The sequence below is a fragment of the Patagioenas fasciata genome, chromosome 27 (genome assembly GCF_037038585.1).
Source record: "Patagioenas fasciata isolate bPatFas1 chromosome 27, bPatFas1.hap1, whole genome shotgun sequence".
In the NCBI taxonomy this organism is placed as follows: Eukaryota; Metazoa; Chordata; class Aves; order Columbiformes; family Columbidae; genus Patagioenas; species Patagioenas fasciata.
In genome coordinates, this window is record NC_092546.1 from 2,468,042 (window position 1) to 2,484,664 (window position 16,623).

Genomic DNA, 16,623 nt, shown 5'->3' on the forward strand with positions numbered 1-16,623 from the left:
GCAGCGCCAGCGCCAGGATGTACCACGGGGCAGCACCAGGATGTACCACGGGGCAGCGCCAGCGCCAGGATGTACCACGGGGCAGTGCCAGCGCCAGGATGTACCACGGGGCAGTGGCAGGATGTACCACGGGGCAGCGCCAGGATGTACCACGGGGCAGCGCCAGCGCCAGGATGTACCACGGGGCAGTGCCAGCGCCAGGATGTACCACGGGGCAGCACCAGGATGCACCACAGGGCAGCACCAGTGCCAGGATGTACCACAGCGCCAGGATGCACCACAGGGCAGTGCCAGCACCTCCAGCTGCAGGTAAAATGAAACAGCAACGAGAACTCTCTATTTCTCTAGTTCAGAGCCCCACAAGGACAGTCCCTCGGGATCCCCCGGAGCGCCCCGTTCCTGCAGCCACCACACTGCTCTGTAAGAAAGGACTTTATTGAGCTACAGCCCGTACGGCTCAATCCTTCTTCGCCGCCGCTTTCCTCATGGCTGCCAGGACGTTGCTGAGCTCCTCCCGCTTGCGCTTGGCGCGGATGTGGGTGCCGACCTGCGGGCAGAGGCATTGGTCAGTGTCCGTCCCGCGGGGAGCAGGTGTGATTTGGCCACTGCCAAATTCACTGCGGAATCCTGCACTCACAAAGCAGGACAGGAAAGTCCTGGTAAATACGGACTCGAGCCCCAGCCACCTGGACTGGCCAATCTCCCCGAAAATAAGACAGGGTCTTATATTAATCTTCACTCCAAAACTTATTACTTTTTTACATGTATAGATGCCTGGACACTATTTAAATTAGCTTTTTAATGAACTGTAACTAGGGCTTATTTTTTGAGTGGGGCTTATATTTTGAGCATCCTCAAAAATCCCCCAAAAAGTCATGCTAAGGCTTATTTTCAGGGTAGGGCTTATTTTGGGAAAACAAATCACATCCCAGCAGTATTTCTACTCAATTACCCAAGGAAAGGCAGGAGCTGCTTTCAGCTCTCACAACTGAACCCATTTCGAGTCACTTGGTTAACGTACCCAACCCAGGTCAGTGTCGCTCCCTCTTCCCCACACCAGATTCACAAATACCGCAGAACAGCCGAGGTTGCATTACTGCAGCTCGAGGGCTTTTTGGCAAAGCACTTTACATCCATCTCCCACCCAACCCAAGCAACATTCCCCCCACTCCCTCGCACCAATAACTTCCCAAACCAGTGGAAAAAAAAAAAAGAGAATTCATTAAAAAGCAAAATAACTCAAGGGAAGGGGAGAAAACAGAAAGCAGGGTGTTTGCTGCCCTTGTTGCGATGTCAGGTTGACCCACCCGCTTCTTGATGAACTTCAGGGCACGTTTGTCTTTGGAAACTTTCAGCAATTCCATGGCTCGTCTCTCGTAGGGCGCGAAGCCGCAGACTTCCCTGATCATGTCTCGCACAAACTTGGTGTGTTTTGTCAGGCGCTACAGGAAGAGGGGTGGGGGAAATACAGATTGTGAGAGCTAATTAACCCCGACCGGACTGCAAAGGGTCGTGGCAAATTCTGGGAACCAAAACCAGCTACTGTTACCAGTGCATCTCGGGGAAGTGTAGGGGAAAGGGACCTGGGGGTCCTGGGGACAGCAGGGTGACCATGAGCCAGCACTGGGCCCTTGTGGCCAGGAAGCCAATGGGACCTGGGGTGGGTTAGAAGGGGGTGGTCAGTAGGTCAGAGAAGTTCTCCTGCCCCTCTGCTCTGCCCTGGGGAGACCACACCTGGAATCTTGTGTCCAGTTGTGGCCCCTCAGTTCCAGAAGGACAGGGAACTGCTGGAGAGAGTCCAGCGCAGCCACCAAGATGCTGAAGGGAGTGGAGCATCTCCCGTGTGAGGAAAGGCTGAGGGAGCTGGGGCTCTGGAGCTGGACAAGAGGAGACTGAGGGGGGACTCATTCCTGGGGATCAATATGGAAAGGGGCAGTGTCAGGAGGATGGAGCCAGGCTCTTCTGGGTGACAACCAGTGACAGGACAAGGGGCAATGGGTGCGAACTGGAACACAGGAGGTTCCACTGAAATTTGAGAAGAAACTTGTTTGGGGTGAGGGTGTCAGAGCCTGGCCCAGGCTGCCCAGGCAGGTTGTGGAGTCCCCCCAACCCAAACCATTCTGATCCTGTGGCCGGGGATGGGGGCGTCTCGCGCCTTTTCCCGCGCTCTGCGGTACCTCACACACAACCGCACAACGACGTTCGCACCCCCTGAGCCCCGGGCCCGTGCAGAACCTCCGGAGGGGCCGCAGCGCCCGGACCTCCCCCGCCTCATACTCACCCCGCGGCGGCGGCACTGCCGGGGCTTGGACACGTTCTTGGTCACCTTGTAGCCCTTGTTGAGGCCCACGGCCATGGGGTAGCGGATCGCCATGGCTGCGGGCAGGGAGCGCTCGGCGCGGCCGCGGATGGAGCCGGATGGAGCCGGATGGACGCGGAACCCGGCGCTGCCTCAGCTGCCGCCCCGCTGATGGCTCCGAACCGGAAAGAGGGAGCAGCGCGCGGAACGCTGGGACAACATCTCTTCCGGCTCGGGCGCGTCGAGCCGAGGGCGCTCTATCTCCCAACAAGACCTTAGTAGCCGGTGGGAACGTCGCCCCCTGGCGGTGGGCGGTCCCCTCCCCGCCGCCGGAGCGGCCGAAGGGCACGGCCCCGCGGGGGGAACCTTGTGCGGCCACCGCGGCCCGTGGGGATCCCCGCGACACGAGGATGACCCAGAACCCCCCGGAAGGGTTCGACGGGGCCTCTGGTTTAGTATCAATGGGACAAGTCAGGTCAAAGCCCGTGTGGCAGTTGTTGTGTGTGTGTATCCCCCCCGCCAAGCAGCCGATGGACCGCTCTGGCCAGGTACCCGCCCCTTGGCTGACAGGCAGGGTTCCTGACCAATGAAACGCCTCGTCTGGAGAGACCGTCCTGGGCCACTCCCATAATTGGGCACAGCGCGGGTGAACTGGGGTATAAATGGGGCCAGAGGCGCTTATGGGGTTGGCGTTGTGGGGGCAGCGGGTGGGTGGTCACGGCCTCTGCTTCTCGGAGAGTTTTCTGCTGGACGGTTCTTATTAGAAGGAAGTCTGTTTGGAGTTTATCGCATCTTTGGGGTGTCCCCATACAGGGTTGCTGTGGGTGGGGCTGCCCCTGGGACCTGTTCATCACCCGCTGTGATTTGTGACAACAAGAACACGACTGCAGGAGATACCGGATTCATGCCGCTCCATGAACACGAAGCACGTGTGAGCACAGCATTAACCGCCCAGACACCAAACCGCACCTGGAATCGCCACCGGCGCCGAAGGGCTGACCGCTGTGGCCAAACCAGCTTCTTACAGGCTTTATTTTTCTGCCACAAATTTGAGCTTTTGTATTGCTTGGCTGTAGCTCGGCCATGTGTGGCAGACAAGTCAAAAGAAACAGGTGAAATTATTCTGTTGAAATGGAAGGGTTTGGGTTTTTTCTTCCCTGGACAAGTCGGTACCTCTGCCAAAGAACCGAGGCAAATGTGCTCAACCCATGAGCTGTATTCTGCTTTCAAACCAATTCTATTTAATTTATTGAAACTGAAAATATAAATTCAAGTGAAAAATTGCAAATTTGATTTTTTTGGAACAAATTTCAGAATTGTACATTCTGTGCTTCTATCCTAACTGTATGATTTTACATCCTGCTGTTGGGCGCGCTGTAGAACTGGTGTTTGCAGGGCTGTTCCTGCCGTACCAGGGCTGTTGTCCCAACGCACAGAGTCTGGCTGGGTTTCGTCACCCCCGCTCAGGGCTCAAATTCAGCCGCTGAGGGATTCATGCCTTGGTTTGACCACTTTTACAGTCCAGCTCTAACGCTCCTCTCCACGGGAGGGCGGACCGCGGACGCACATCTGCAGGGCGGGGATGACTGTCCTGGACGGACAGACGGAGCCGCCCGGCAGAGCCTCTGCGGACACGGGATCTTCCCCTCTCACCCTGGCCCTCGCTGTGCTCCAGCTGTGACGCTTTCTTCTTTTCTACAGCGTGTACAAACACGTAGATTTTTAATTCCCAAACTCTCCTTGGGTTTCTCTTCATTTTATCTTCCTATTCTTCACTGAACACCCCCACAAACACCGCCGAAAGAAAAGGTTCTTTTGGACTCAGCCTCCTGTGATTGCCTCATAGAATCATTTTGGTTGGAAAAGACCCTCAGGATCATGGAGTCCAACCATTCCCCACCCCCGGCACTGCCCCATGTCCTGAGAACCTCATGTCCGTCTGCCCAACCCTCCAGGGATGGTGACTCCAGCACTGCCCTGGGCAGCCTGTTCCAATGCCCCACAGCCCTTTGGGGAAGAAATTGTTCCCAGATCCAACCTCAACCTCCCCTGGGGCAACTTGAGGCCGTTTCCTCTGCTCCTGGCGCTTGTTCCTGGGGAGCAGAGCCCGACCCCCCTGGCTCCAAGCTCCTTTCAGGCAGTTCAGAGATCAGAAGGTCTCCCCTCAGCTCCTGTTCTCCAGCTGAACCCCCAGGTCCCTCAGCCGCTCCCATCACACTTGTGCTCCTTCACAAGCCCCTATTAGAAAATCCAGTTTTCCACTTTCCAGAGGCTTTTGTCCCATTCCGAAGGGGTAAACGCCTTCTCCCGCATTCCCAGCATTTAGTTTGCATCTCGGCTGAATTTCCTCCTCGCTTTGAATTCTGTATTAAGTCCCCACACTTTTTGCTTTTTTGCTTTCCCAGGCTGTTACAGGCAAAGACGCCATCAGGTGAGTGTGACAGGGAGGAAAAAAGGGGAGAAAAGGTAAAGAAAACCACTGGAAGTGCCCGGGTGGGCCTGACTGGCTGTGCTGAGAAAGGACCAAAACCAAACACAGAATTCCAGATGTGGTGGGACAAGTGCTGACTGGAGATGCCAGATGTTCCCAGCGAGCAGCGTGGGGCGCCCTGTGAGCCAGCAGACCCGGGGGGCTGAGATGGGCTCAGCCTCGTCCCGACACCCAGGCTGCTTTGCATTCAGAGGCTGCTGTCTGGTGTTAATTAACAAAAATACGCGTAGCAATGGGTGTGGAAGCACTTCAGTGCCATTCCCACAAGTAGCCAGAGGCCTCTGCTTCGAGCTGAGACCTCGTTGCTCTCGGTGCACTGGTTTGTTCTAGAAATGCCCCTTCCCCAGGGCATCCTGCCTGTCCCACCGGGGACTCTGGACCTCAAACATTTGTGCAAGTCTTGGTTCTGTGCTCAGTTCTGCCCCGCGCTCCACCAGCTCAACTTCACGTGTCCACAAAGGATGTTTCCCCAAGTGATGGAGCCTCAGTGTCTCCCAGGAAACAATTACAACAGCGCCCAGCAAAACTGCTGCACGGGGTGCATCATACACAATATTTCTGCAAGCGGGGCCCCCATGGTGAGGGGTGGAAATACCCCCCGTGCACCAAGAAGAACAGGGCTCTGAAAAGAGGATGTGGGGACAGCACAAGCGATAACATCTCTGTGCCAGCTAAGAACGGGCTGTGAGACACAGAGACGGTGATGATGAGCAAGGGCCTATGCACGCAGGGCTGTGCTGGCACCGGCGGGCACTTGGTTGGGTTTATAGAATTAGAATTTTAGAACTGTTTGGGTTGAAGGGACCTTCCCAGCTCCCCAGCACGTCCTGGTGCAGGCGAGAAGGGCTCCCCAGCACAGAGCCTGCTCTTCATTTCTGCAGTGACACCGCTCCAGAGGAGCAGCTGCGGGTGAGCTGCTCTCAGCTGTGCTGTCCCCTGCACCCTGTGCCACCGGGCAGCTATGGAGCGTTTTTCCATGACCGATCTCACGGTGCAGCATGTTTAGTGAAGGTTTCTGGCTCTAACACTTCCCACTCCTCACTTCCATGGGTGGATTACCTGCCCACGCTTTATCCTTGGAGCTGGGGACATCTGCAGAGTCTGGGGCATCCCTGTGACCTCCTGCAGGACAGGGAGCAGCGTCTGGTCACAGAGATGTTCAGGCCAAAGGGAGCCAGAAAAGCACCAAGAATAATCATAGAATCATAGAATCACAGAATGGTTTGTGTTGGAGGGACCTTCCCAGCTCCCCAGTGCCCCCCCTGCCATGACAGGGACATCTTCACCAGCTCAGGTTGCTCAGAGCCCCGTCCAGCCTGGCCTGGGATGCAATACATTGGAAGCAGCCTTTAGATTGCTAATTCTAATGGTTTGTTGCTAATTAGAATGGTTTGTCGCCAGGGCTGCACTCTGCTCTTTGGAGGGGCCGGACTCCGCTCGGGAAGGTCTGGTTGCTGAGATGCTGGGGGAGCCCCTGCTGTGTAACGGGGATGTCCAGGGAGCGATCGGAGCCAAACCGAGGTGGCCCTTCCTTGCTTCAGCTGCTTGGGAGGGGAGTGAAGGTTCTGTGGTGTCCCCACTACTCCTCTTTTAATTAAAACAACCCACAGGAGTGACTTTTATGCCTTTGGACGCTTTGTCTCTCTCCTACGCAGTGTTGCCAAGCAAGTCTCAGCACGAGGGAACGTCCTGCGTCATCTCAGCCCAGCTGGGCCGACCCCAGACTGTCTCTCAAAGCCCCGTTTTGAGGCAATCAGACCCTAACCGCTTTATTTAGTGGTGGTTTATTAGTTAGTTTAAGCCTATTTTTAAACAAAACACTGCTTTGCACAGCTTCGGGCAGTTTTCACACAGGTCCTTGGTTCTTCCAGCTCAAGTCATTTGAAGATGACTTTAAAGAAAACCCCGGTCTCAGTAAGTAAAGTGGGGTCCAGACAATATCTCCAGGAATCTTTGGTAACTTGCAAGACTCTGTAGCAAAATGAGAAACCAGCAGCCTCTACCACTGAAACCAGGAGAGGAACTGGGCGTCTAAATCCGCCTAAATCCTCCCAGCGCACCCCGCGAGCCGGGGCAGCAGCTGCGCCGCAAGAGCCACGGGCTCTGCGCTGGAGCTGCTCGTGCGTGGGGGCACGGAGAAGCCACAGACCCGCTTTCCCGGGAGAGGAAAGGCAGAGGACGCTGCGGCCGTTCCCCTGTCGCTGTGTGATAAAGGGAAGGGTGGGTGTTTCTCTCATGCTGCGTGGGGCTCCTCTCCCCGCACAGGCGCAGACCGGCACCTGTTCCCAGCCCACCTGCTCCAGGGAAAACTGGAAACAACCCCTGCTTGTTCCCGGGAGCTTGTGCTGAGCAGTGGTTTCCATCCACCTGGCCGGTCCGACCGCCTGCCTGCCCGAGCCATCTGCAGCTGCCGCCCGGGCAGCGGTTCCATCTGCTGGGGGATTTAACCCTCCGGGGTTTATAACGCTTGGATTTCAGTCTGGGCTAATCCACCTCACCTCCGCTGCCGTGCAATGGAATGCCTGAATTTCGTATCCACTTGTGCAGTTATAGGTGCCTCGGATTTGGTTTCCCTTGCAAGTTGCTCATCACTTCCAAGAGAAAAATACATGCGTGGGTGAGCAACATTTCTTTCTGCCATTGAGATGCAAATTTCCTGCTTTCTTGTAGGGAATGACATGGAGGAGCGCCTCAGTTTCCCCTGGTGCATCACACGCTGCTTCTTCCCCGTGTCAACGCACCTTTCAGCAGGACCACAGGGACTCACCTCCCATCCAACGTGCTGCTGCTGGGGGTGGAAACGGTTCAGCCTTACCAGGTGGGAAAGGCCATTTACAGCCCTACAGATTTCCCTCCGGATTAGCCAGTTTGGACAAATGAGACCAGCATTGGTGTTACTGTGGCCTTTTACAGAGCAGCCCTGGGGTGACCTGTGCATCTCACAGAATCCCAGAACCCCAGCCTGGCTGGGTTTCAGGAGCTCTGCAGATCCCCAGCCCCCCCTGCTCACCAGGGTCACAGAGCAGATCACACAGGTGGGTCCAGGGGGTTTGAATGGCTCAGAGAAGGAGACTCCACACCCGCTCTGGGCAGCCTGGGCCAGGCTCTGGCACCTCCCAGCAAACAAGTTTCTGCTCATGTTCACATGGAGCCTCCTGTGTTCCAGTCTGTGCCCGCTGCCCCTCACCCTGGTGCTGGGCACCACTGAACAGAGTCTGGTCCATCCTGACACCCACCCTGAGATACTGATCCATTGATCAGATCCCTCTCAGCTTCTCAACAGCCCCAGCTCCCTCAGTCTCTCCTCATCACAAAGATGCTCCAGGCCCCTCAGCATCTTCACAGCCCTTGCTCGACTCCCTCCAGTAATTCTTTGTCCTTAAATTTACCTCAGCAGCCCCCGGTGCTTCTGCTGGGAGAAGCCAACTGGCACTATCAGTTGGACTCTGCCTTCCCAGCCCTGGTCCCACTAAGCCAGGGCGCGTCTCTTCCCAGCCCCACGAGGGCTTTGACCGGCACGTCCTGGTGCAGGCGAGAAGGGCTCCCCAGCACAGAGCCTGCTCTTCATTTGTGCAGTGACACCGCTCCAGAGGAGCAGCTGCGGGTGAGCTGCTCTCAGCTGTGCCGTCCCCTGCACCCTGTGCCACCGGGCAGCTATGGAGCGTTTTTCCATGACCGATCTCACGGTGCAGCATGTTTAGTGAAGGTTTCTGGCTCTAACACTTCCCACTCCTCACTTTCATGGGTGGATTACCTGCCCACGCTTTATCCTTGGAGCTGGGGACATCTGCAGAGTCTGGGGCATCCCTGTGACCTCCTGCAGGACAGGGAGCAGCCTCTGGTCACAGAGATGCTCAGGCCAAAGGGAGCCAGAAAAGCACCAAGAATAATCATAGAATCACAGAATGGTTTGTGTTGAATGGACCTTCCCAGCTCCCCAGTGCCCCCCCTGCCATGACAGGGACATCTTCACCAGCTCAGGTTGCTCAGAGCCCCGTCCAGCCTGGCCTGGGATGTCTCCAGGGATGGTTCAGCCACCACCTCTCTGGCCAACCTGGGCCAGGCTCTCACCACCCTCATGGCCAACAATTCCTTCCTCATGTCCAGCCTGAATCTCCCTCCTTTAGTTTAAAACCATCACCCCTTGTCCTGTCACAACCGGCCCTGCTCAAAAGTGTCTCCCCATCTTTCTTATCAACCCCTTTTTAGTCCTGCAAGGGTTGAGGGGACAGCAAAGGGGTGTCCTTCCCAAAGTGAGCGTTTTTGGAAGCCCCACCAACAGGCCAGGAATTTCAGGGACAACCAACAGGAGCATTTCCTGAGAAGAAGGGGGCAATGGGGGCATCCAGATTCCAGGAGGTGTGTGTGCCAGCGGGAGAGTCCTGCGGAGAGCAAATGTTGCTGTTGGTTTTACGTAATAAGGCGTTTTTGACAAGAACGAGTAGGAAAATTGGTCATGAACTGGTTAGTGTGGCCAGTTGCTGATGCCAAAAGAGAAATGTGCAGGGTGGGGAGGAGAAAACTATTTGAATGAAAAAGTAAACAGAATTCAAGAGATTTGTGTAAAGACAGAGCAAAGGCAAAGGGGGGAGCAGTTGGTGCCATGGGTGCAGGTTCTTCACAGACGATTATTTTCTTCTCGTGGGGATCCTGCAGCCAAAGGTGTCCCGAGGTTGGCCAAGCACCTTTGGGCACCTGAGGTTCCCAGTTGCTGCACCGGGAGCACTCCCAGCGCCTTGGCAATGCAAGGTGGAGGTGTTTGTTCTGCTGTTCTCCTATGTTCTTCTGCAGCCCCAGCCACTGGGAAACGGGGTGAGGTGGCCGCTGAACCAGAACCACCGGATGACGTGTCTTAGAAAAGTGTTTGATTAGCAGGAGGGGTACAGTGGGTGGATGGTGATTTCTATTCTGCTTGCACAGATCTGATGCTCCAGACCAGTTCAGACGAGCACAGGAATGGGAAAGACGATGCTCACATCCAGCCAGCAGCATGGATCCCACGAGCGGTGGCTCATGTACATGATGTCGGCCGTGCACATGATGTTCCCCTATGGACACATCACTGACTGAACTCTTTACTGCTTCTTAAAATAAATTGTCGGTATAAGCTGCCGATGGCTTCTCTGACCACTCAGCCCCACACCAACCTCTGTACATTCCCCCAGACCTGAGGACATTTGCAGTTTCCCCGCACTTCTCAGCCTCGCACTCCAAATATGTTATGAAAATGCAAACACAGCAACAGCTGCGCACCAGCTTATGAGCCGCTTCACAGCATCACAGCACCCCAGAGTGTCAGGGGTTGAAGGGACCTGGGAAGCTCATCCAGTGCAATCCCCCCATGGAGCAGGAACACCCAGCTGAGGTTCCACAGGAAGGGGTCCAGGCGGGTTTGAATGTCTGCAGAGAAGGAGACTCCACAACCTCCCTGGGCAGCCTGGGCCAGGCTCTGACACCCTCACCCCCAACAAGTTTCTTCTCAAATTTAAGTGGAACCTCCTGTGTTCCAGTTTGAACCCATTGCCCCTTGTCCTGTCACTGGTTGTCACCCAGAAGAGCCTGGCTCCATCCTCCTGACACTGCCCCTTTCCATATTGATCCCCAGGAATGAGTCCCCCCTCAGTCTCCTCTTGTCCAGCTCCAGAGCCCCAGCTCCCTCAGCCTTTCCTCACACGGGAGATGCTCCACTCCCTTCAGCATCTTCATGGCTCTGCTTCTTTATTATCCAGCAGCTACCAGATTAATCTTGCTGGTTAAAGCTGAGCAGGCAGATTGCAGGGCTCACACACCAGGCAGGTGTTTTCAGGTTGACCACGCTCCAAGACAACCACCAAAGGGTTGCAAGACCCAAACAGGCATCAAGAACACGTCCACGGGGGTTGCACACAACTGGATTACGCCTGGGGTGAGCATTGGTCTTAATGTTGTGAGTGAATCCCCAGGGACTGATGAGACCTTGAATCATTTGTGACGGCAGCATCACAGACCCCTTCACGTCCCCCACACTACTGAGAGTGACAGGCGGACACCGTGCTGGTCACCTGGGGCATTCTTTCCCGATGTGCTGAGGGGGAACAGGCCTGGTCTCTTTGGTTCATGGGAGGATCTGTCAGCAAGTGAATTCATATCACTTCTTAGTTCTCTGCAGGTTGGGAAGCTCAATACTTTGAACTCACCAGTTTATCCCATGGAGTTCTAGATAATCTTTCGTACTTGAGGGAGCTCAGAGGCTCGGTCAGCTTGGGACGTCCACCCACCAAGCAACAACGTCTCTCCAGCTCCCACTGTGTAATGGGCCCAGTCTGTTCAGGGGGTTAAACTACATCCACGCTCTCCGCACTGCACCCTGCAGGACCGAGCTGAAGCCGATTTTACATCAAACATTTCTGCAGACACTGTAAACCACATCAAATCCTACAAAGCCATCGTGTTCTCATACCCAGAAATGGAGTTTAGCAGCACTGGGGCAGCCTGCAAGCATCTCCATTAACTTAAAGCTTCTCCTCATTTGCCGTAGCTTGTGCTCATTTACTCCAGCCAAGCAAATCTCTTTCGTGGTGCCCAAAACATCTGATCCTTGCACCTGCCCACCCACAGCACTGGTGGTAGAGGAAGAAGTGACGTGGTGCTGCTGGCCTCCAGACTCCAGCGCACGTCAGAGCGGGAGCACAGGGTCTCTCCTGGTCTGTGCAGTCCGCTACCAAACCCAAGACAGCGAATGGCTTCTTGTTGCAGGTTCACCTGCTGTCCCCAGTGTCAGGGACATGCAGGGACAATTGCTGAGCCCTGCTCTGGCACATCACCGCTGTCACCAGGCATTGGCATTGAGTTTGACCAGGTGCATCTTTACAAGGATATATCTGATGCAATTAGAGATGTACATGTGAAAGGAGTGATGTACAAATGGATTGAAGAAGATCTGGAACAGTATATTCTGCACGGGGATGAAATCTACGCTGTGCTAAATCGCCTGGTGAACCACAAGAAGAAACTTTTCCTGGGAAAATGTTTTCCATTGAGACAGATGCATTGACAGGACCTGAAAGCCAGGGCCAGCGAGCTATTCTGTGAAGCTCAAGAAATACAGACATCAGCAGAGTAATCTTCACGGTCGTCTTAATTTTGTCGCAAGATCGTTATAAAACCTGATAAATTATGCTTTGTAAAACACTTTGGGTGGAGCGCACTTTGGAATTGCAGAAAGCACTCTTTTAATCTCCTTTATTAAAGTAATATGCACAAGAGGGACTGGTCCCATGCACGTAGCTCTTCACAGCCCCGTCTTCTCCCCTCTCACATTTACTGTGTAAACTTCACCTTTGGCAGCAGCTCTGTCTTGGGGAACCCCAGCGCTCCCAGATGTCCCCAGCGTTTCTCATGTTACGGTGCGCCGCGGGCTAATCATCTTTTAAAGGAGAGCCAAGGGTTTCTGCTTTCACCTTCCTTTGCTAAAACCAGAGCTGCTAACGCACTGGGGTTGGTTGGTTTGTTTGTTTAACAGAATAAAATTGAAGTCTTAACCAGAGAGCCCGGGACAGAGGCTGAGCCAGCGCGGCCTGATATGGGGTACGTACCGGGTTACGGCAGCTGCTGGAGGGAAGTACATAAATAGCCTCCTGGCGATGGGCGCCGAGCCAGCTGCAGTTGGTCTGCGGATTTGAAAATCAGGTGCCAAACGGTTGTTTTGAAAAAAAAAACCGCTGGGTTTGTTGCCGTGAGCGCGGCGAGCAGTGCCAGGTTCCGCACAACGTCGGCGGGGGGTGCGCGCTGCCGGCCGCGGCCGCAGCGAGCCGTGATTTCCAGAGCGGCGCTGGCGTTGCTCCCGGCTGATAAAGCAGCTTTGTGAGCTCGGAGGAGCCGCAGCTCGGAGCCCGTCCACACCCTCCAAACCGCCGAACGGCGAAAGGATTCCGGGCCTGTTTGTGCGCCGAGCTGAACCCGAACTGCACCGAGAAACTGGGGCTGCCCTGAGCCTTTTATCTTGGGATCCCTGAAAGTATTACGAGAAAAGTCAAAACTCAATATGTTAGAGACTATTGGCCCAGTGTTTCATTAAAGGTGATATGAATAATTCCTTCCTTGATCTTAGATTACTTTTGTTATTTACCTACATAAATAGCAGCTAATTATGCAGGCGAACACCCATGGCTGCGCCTCCACAGGCTCCAGCGCAGCCGGACTAGAAGGAAATGGTGATATTGTTCCTACCTGGCCGCCTCATCTGTTTTCAGTGGTGTTTTCAGGGTATTTTATTGCTATGAATTCTTTCTATTTCTTCAGAAGAATTGCTGAGCGATGGGGAGACAGTGAGGGGAAACTCGGCTGCCACCGAGGCCGTGGTGAATCACACTCCGACTCTTCCTTCCTTCCTTCAGCCCGATAAGGACTCTGAATTAACTGTAGAAACCTCTCCGCTGCTCTTGTGTTACAAACGTGGCTCTATTTGAGCTTATAAACAAATCAATGTGTGGAAAAGCGACAAAGCAGAACTGAGGCAAGTTGAGGAGACCTGAGCGCTGACCCCGCGGCTTCTTCCTTTGCCATTTTCTGTTGAGACGGGGAGGAAATGTGAGAGGTTTTAAAATCAAATTCTCATTTATTTCTAGTCATGTGAGACCAGGTCTGGTTCCAGTACAAGGAAAGGGCCACCCGGGCCCTCCTGACCGTGACCGTCACTCGTGTTCGTGCTGCGAAGGAGCAAACGATGCCAAGCACAGCCCTGGATTGACCCCCCGGGTCTGGTTAACCCTTGGGGTACAGGCTGAACCCTGCCTCGGCAAGGAGGTAAATGCTGTAGCAGAAGAATATTAATGTTCAAGGCTTCTGCCAAACATTGCATGCCTGGAATTAGAAATAAATACACCCTGCACACGTTACAGCGTGGAGCCGTCTTGAAAAGAAATCCCCGTTCTACATACAACCTGCCGTTTGCACAACTGGGCACTGTGTTGCTCTTTTTTACACGTCTCTTAGCAAACTTTCTCATAGCAAATGAGGACAAGCTCAACCATGACACATGGCATCCTGTTCTCTGCTTGCTTTGGTGCTTTCTGACCCTGCGGGAAGCACTCTTAGTCAACGAAAGCTGAAATTCTGGAGCAGAAATCTGTGAGGTGTGGATGCTTCTTCCAGACTTGCAGGCATTGCTAGAAATCTTTTAAGCACTGCCACGGGGCTGGATTGAGTTTGGACTGACAGGAGGACGTTCTGTGCTGTGTGTTCAGTCCTTGCCCCCTCCTGAAATCAATGAGAATATCTGAGACAACCAGTTCAACACCAACAGGCTGTTCGGAGTGAGATAAGGAACACGAGGCAGAGAAAGAAATAATCCTGCTGGTAAAGACATACAAATAATAACGTGTAAAATGAGAAAGGGGAGGGCATGGCAGCAGCTGCTGAGAAACCAAAGCAGTTGAGGGAAGAAAGAGCGGAATTCCCGCATCCCCTGGTCAGTGAACGTGTCAGAGTCATTACGAAATCCTGAACAGCGTCAGAGCACTCGTTACACCCAACTGTACAGGAAACAGGTCAACGATGAGGAGATGCTCTGCAGCAAAGGGTACATGAGGCTTTCCTTTGTGTTTATTATGCACTGTAGGTAATCTCTTCATTCATCTGATGGGGAAGCGCCCCAGTGCCAGGCAGAGCTATCACTGCCGGTGTTCTCTGACATCCCCAAAAGTCCCTCTTATCCTGCGCAGACAGATACGTTGCAAATACCTTTGAGGAAGAGCTCTGACACCGAGCCCAGGGCACTGCCAAGTTCCTGACTTCATTTCAGAGTGAAACCTGTACCTGCACCAGCCTTTTTCTGTGCTCCGCTTCCACAGAGCAAACCTGGCGATGGGTGAGCCTTGGAGCCTGAGCAGATGCTAATTCCACTGAAGCATCCATTGTACTGTTAGCAATCAGGACACATAACCACGGACGTAGTTCTATGCGGTGCTTTATTTCAGCGCTGGGAAACCAGGGGTTCGCACCCAAAGCTTCGAACAGCTGATTGAGACCATACCTTATTATACAAGTCAGTCACATACATATTCATTACAGCCCTGACAACCATTAGCATATCCCACACCTATTCTAACACAAACTTTCTATCTAAAAGATGCTATAATTATCAGTTATTTTCTACGGTACCAACTTTAAAAGAATATATCGTAGGTCTATGTCCACCTTAAGAATAAGGCTCGGTTACAGTTACCTGCCTTATAAGAATATACCATAAATCTATGTCAGCTTTAAGAACAGAGTTTGGTTACTGATTACAAGAGTTCTATGGCTACAGGGCTGGTTGCTGTCCTAATATTAAGTCAACTGTAACAGATCCAGCGATATTCAGGGAAGATCCATTCTGTTCTGTTCCATGGAAAAAAAACCCATTTTGTAAGGTTGATTCCTATCAGTACTGCCTGTAAAACACACTCGTCTAATGGGCTCTCGGCTTTTGCACTTCCCCCCCTCCCTTGATACTTTCCTGTCCTCATCCCACCCCAAACTGTTCATTTATTTTCAGCAGAGATAGGAAAAGTGAACACACGTGTTCAGTTAACAAGGAGGGGAGAGCAGTGGATCAAAGTGTGCGAGTTCTGGTTACGGCTAAAGGGATTGTCTGGAAAATGTAGAAGATATTAGGAATTGTTGTTGGGATGTATTTCAGTAAATTTGTTTTGAAAAAAACAAATCTTGCTGCAGCACAGCTGAGATCAGCACTATAAAATAACTGGTAAAATATTAGAAACAAACAAAAAAAGCACTGGAACAATCGAAGATTTTAAGCCGTTATCTAAAAAATCTGACAGACAGAATAATGAGGGAGTTTTGGCCAAATTTCATGAGCACAGGGGATTTACATCTGGATTACATTATCAATCAAAACTAGACAAAAGGTTTAGAAGAATTTCCAAGATATGACAGATGCGCAGAGCATCACGTCAAACCACAAGAGAAGAAATGAGCTAAGCCAAAAATGCGTATACAGAGGCTTTTGGCGTTCCTAACATTTTATTTGTTCTGGTTTCACAAAAGCAAAGCTCAGAACTGCTCTTCCACGAGTTCGCTGGTGCTGGAAAGTGTGTGTTGAGGGAGAAATGTCCCCTCCAAGTGCAGCGCTCGCTGCTCACACACGTCCTCCGGCCCTGCCCGGGGAAAGGCTGCGGTGTTTGCAGCGATACCGCGCACAGGCGGGGCCGGCCGGAGGCTCACGGGCTGGGCTGGAGCCGATCCAGCAGCAGTTGGGCTCCAGTTCGCAGACAGGCGCCAAAATTCAAAAAACGCCCCGTAACTTCAAATCCGGAGGCGGCCCCGGCCCGGCCCCGGCCCCGGCGGGAGCGGCCTCCGGGCCCGCGCAGCCCGCGGCACCCTGGGACTTGTAGTCCGCTCTTCCCGCTGCTTTCTTCTGGAGAAATTCGAGTCAAAACCTTAAGATCTGGAGTACTGTTTCCCCCGAACTATATTTTTACTGAATATACCCCCACGTCTGACAGTTCTTGCTCATTAACCCGTTTAAAGTGCATTACCACTGCCATGAGCTAATTCCCTATGTCCCAAAACTTCGGAGGCTGAAAAGCCCACACTTCCCTTGTGCCTTTTGGCTACCAGGGAAGGCTGAGGAAAGAGAGATTTTCTGCTTAAGAAGTTGAAAAAATATATCAAAATCTCTCGTTTATATACACGGGCAGCAAATTTAAAAAGCAGCATGAGCGTAACACAAAGAAGTGCTGTGCAGAGGGAGGACAGATGTAGGTAGAGAAACAGTAAAGAGAGCAAGAAAATGCTGCACACGAGATCTGAAAAGAAACTTAAGCAGCCAGGCTGAACAAATAGGTGTGAG

General features: G+C 53.1%; 2 protein-coding genes across 2 annotated transcripts in view; both read right to left on the reverse strand.

Annotated features, from left to right (window-relative positions):
• LOC136113159 (uncharacterized) overlaps positions 1-16,623 on the reverse strand; it is a 194,843-nt gene that overhangs the window by 38,207 nt on the left and 140,013 nt on the right. The gene's annotated exons all lie outside the window — the stretch shown is intronic.
• On the reverse strand, positions 418-2,506 carry RPL36 (ribosomal protein L36). The gene is made up of 3 exons (XM_065858391.2): positions 2,282-2,506; positions 1,308-1,442; positions 418-547 (listed from the first exon to the last, which is right to left on the reverse strand). The coding sequence occupies exons 1-3, from the start codon at positions 2,372-2,374 to the stop codon at positions 458-460; spliced, it is 318 nt and encodes a 105-aa protein (XP_065714463.1). The 5' UTR covers positions 2,375-2,506; the 3' UTR covers positions 418-457.

Bases quoted from the DNA above. Each gene is read 5' to 3' on its own strand.
- RPL36 (XM_065858391.2), bottom strand. From the start codon at position 2,374: ATGGCGATCCGCTACCCCATGGCCGTGGGCCTCAACAAGGGCTACAAG. The intron at 1,443-2,281 runs GTGAGTATGAGG...CTCTTCCTGTAG, and splicing joins GGCAGTGCCGCCGCCGCGGG to CGCCTGACAAAACACACCAA. The intron at 548-1,307 runs GTGGGTCAACCT...CTCTGCCCGCAG, and splicing joins TGAAGTTCATCAAGAAGCGG to GTCGGCACCCACATCCGCGC.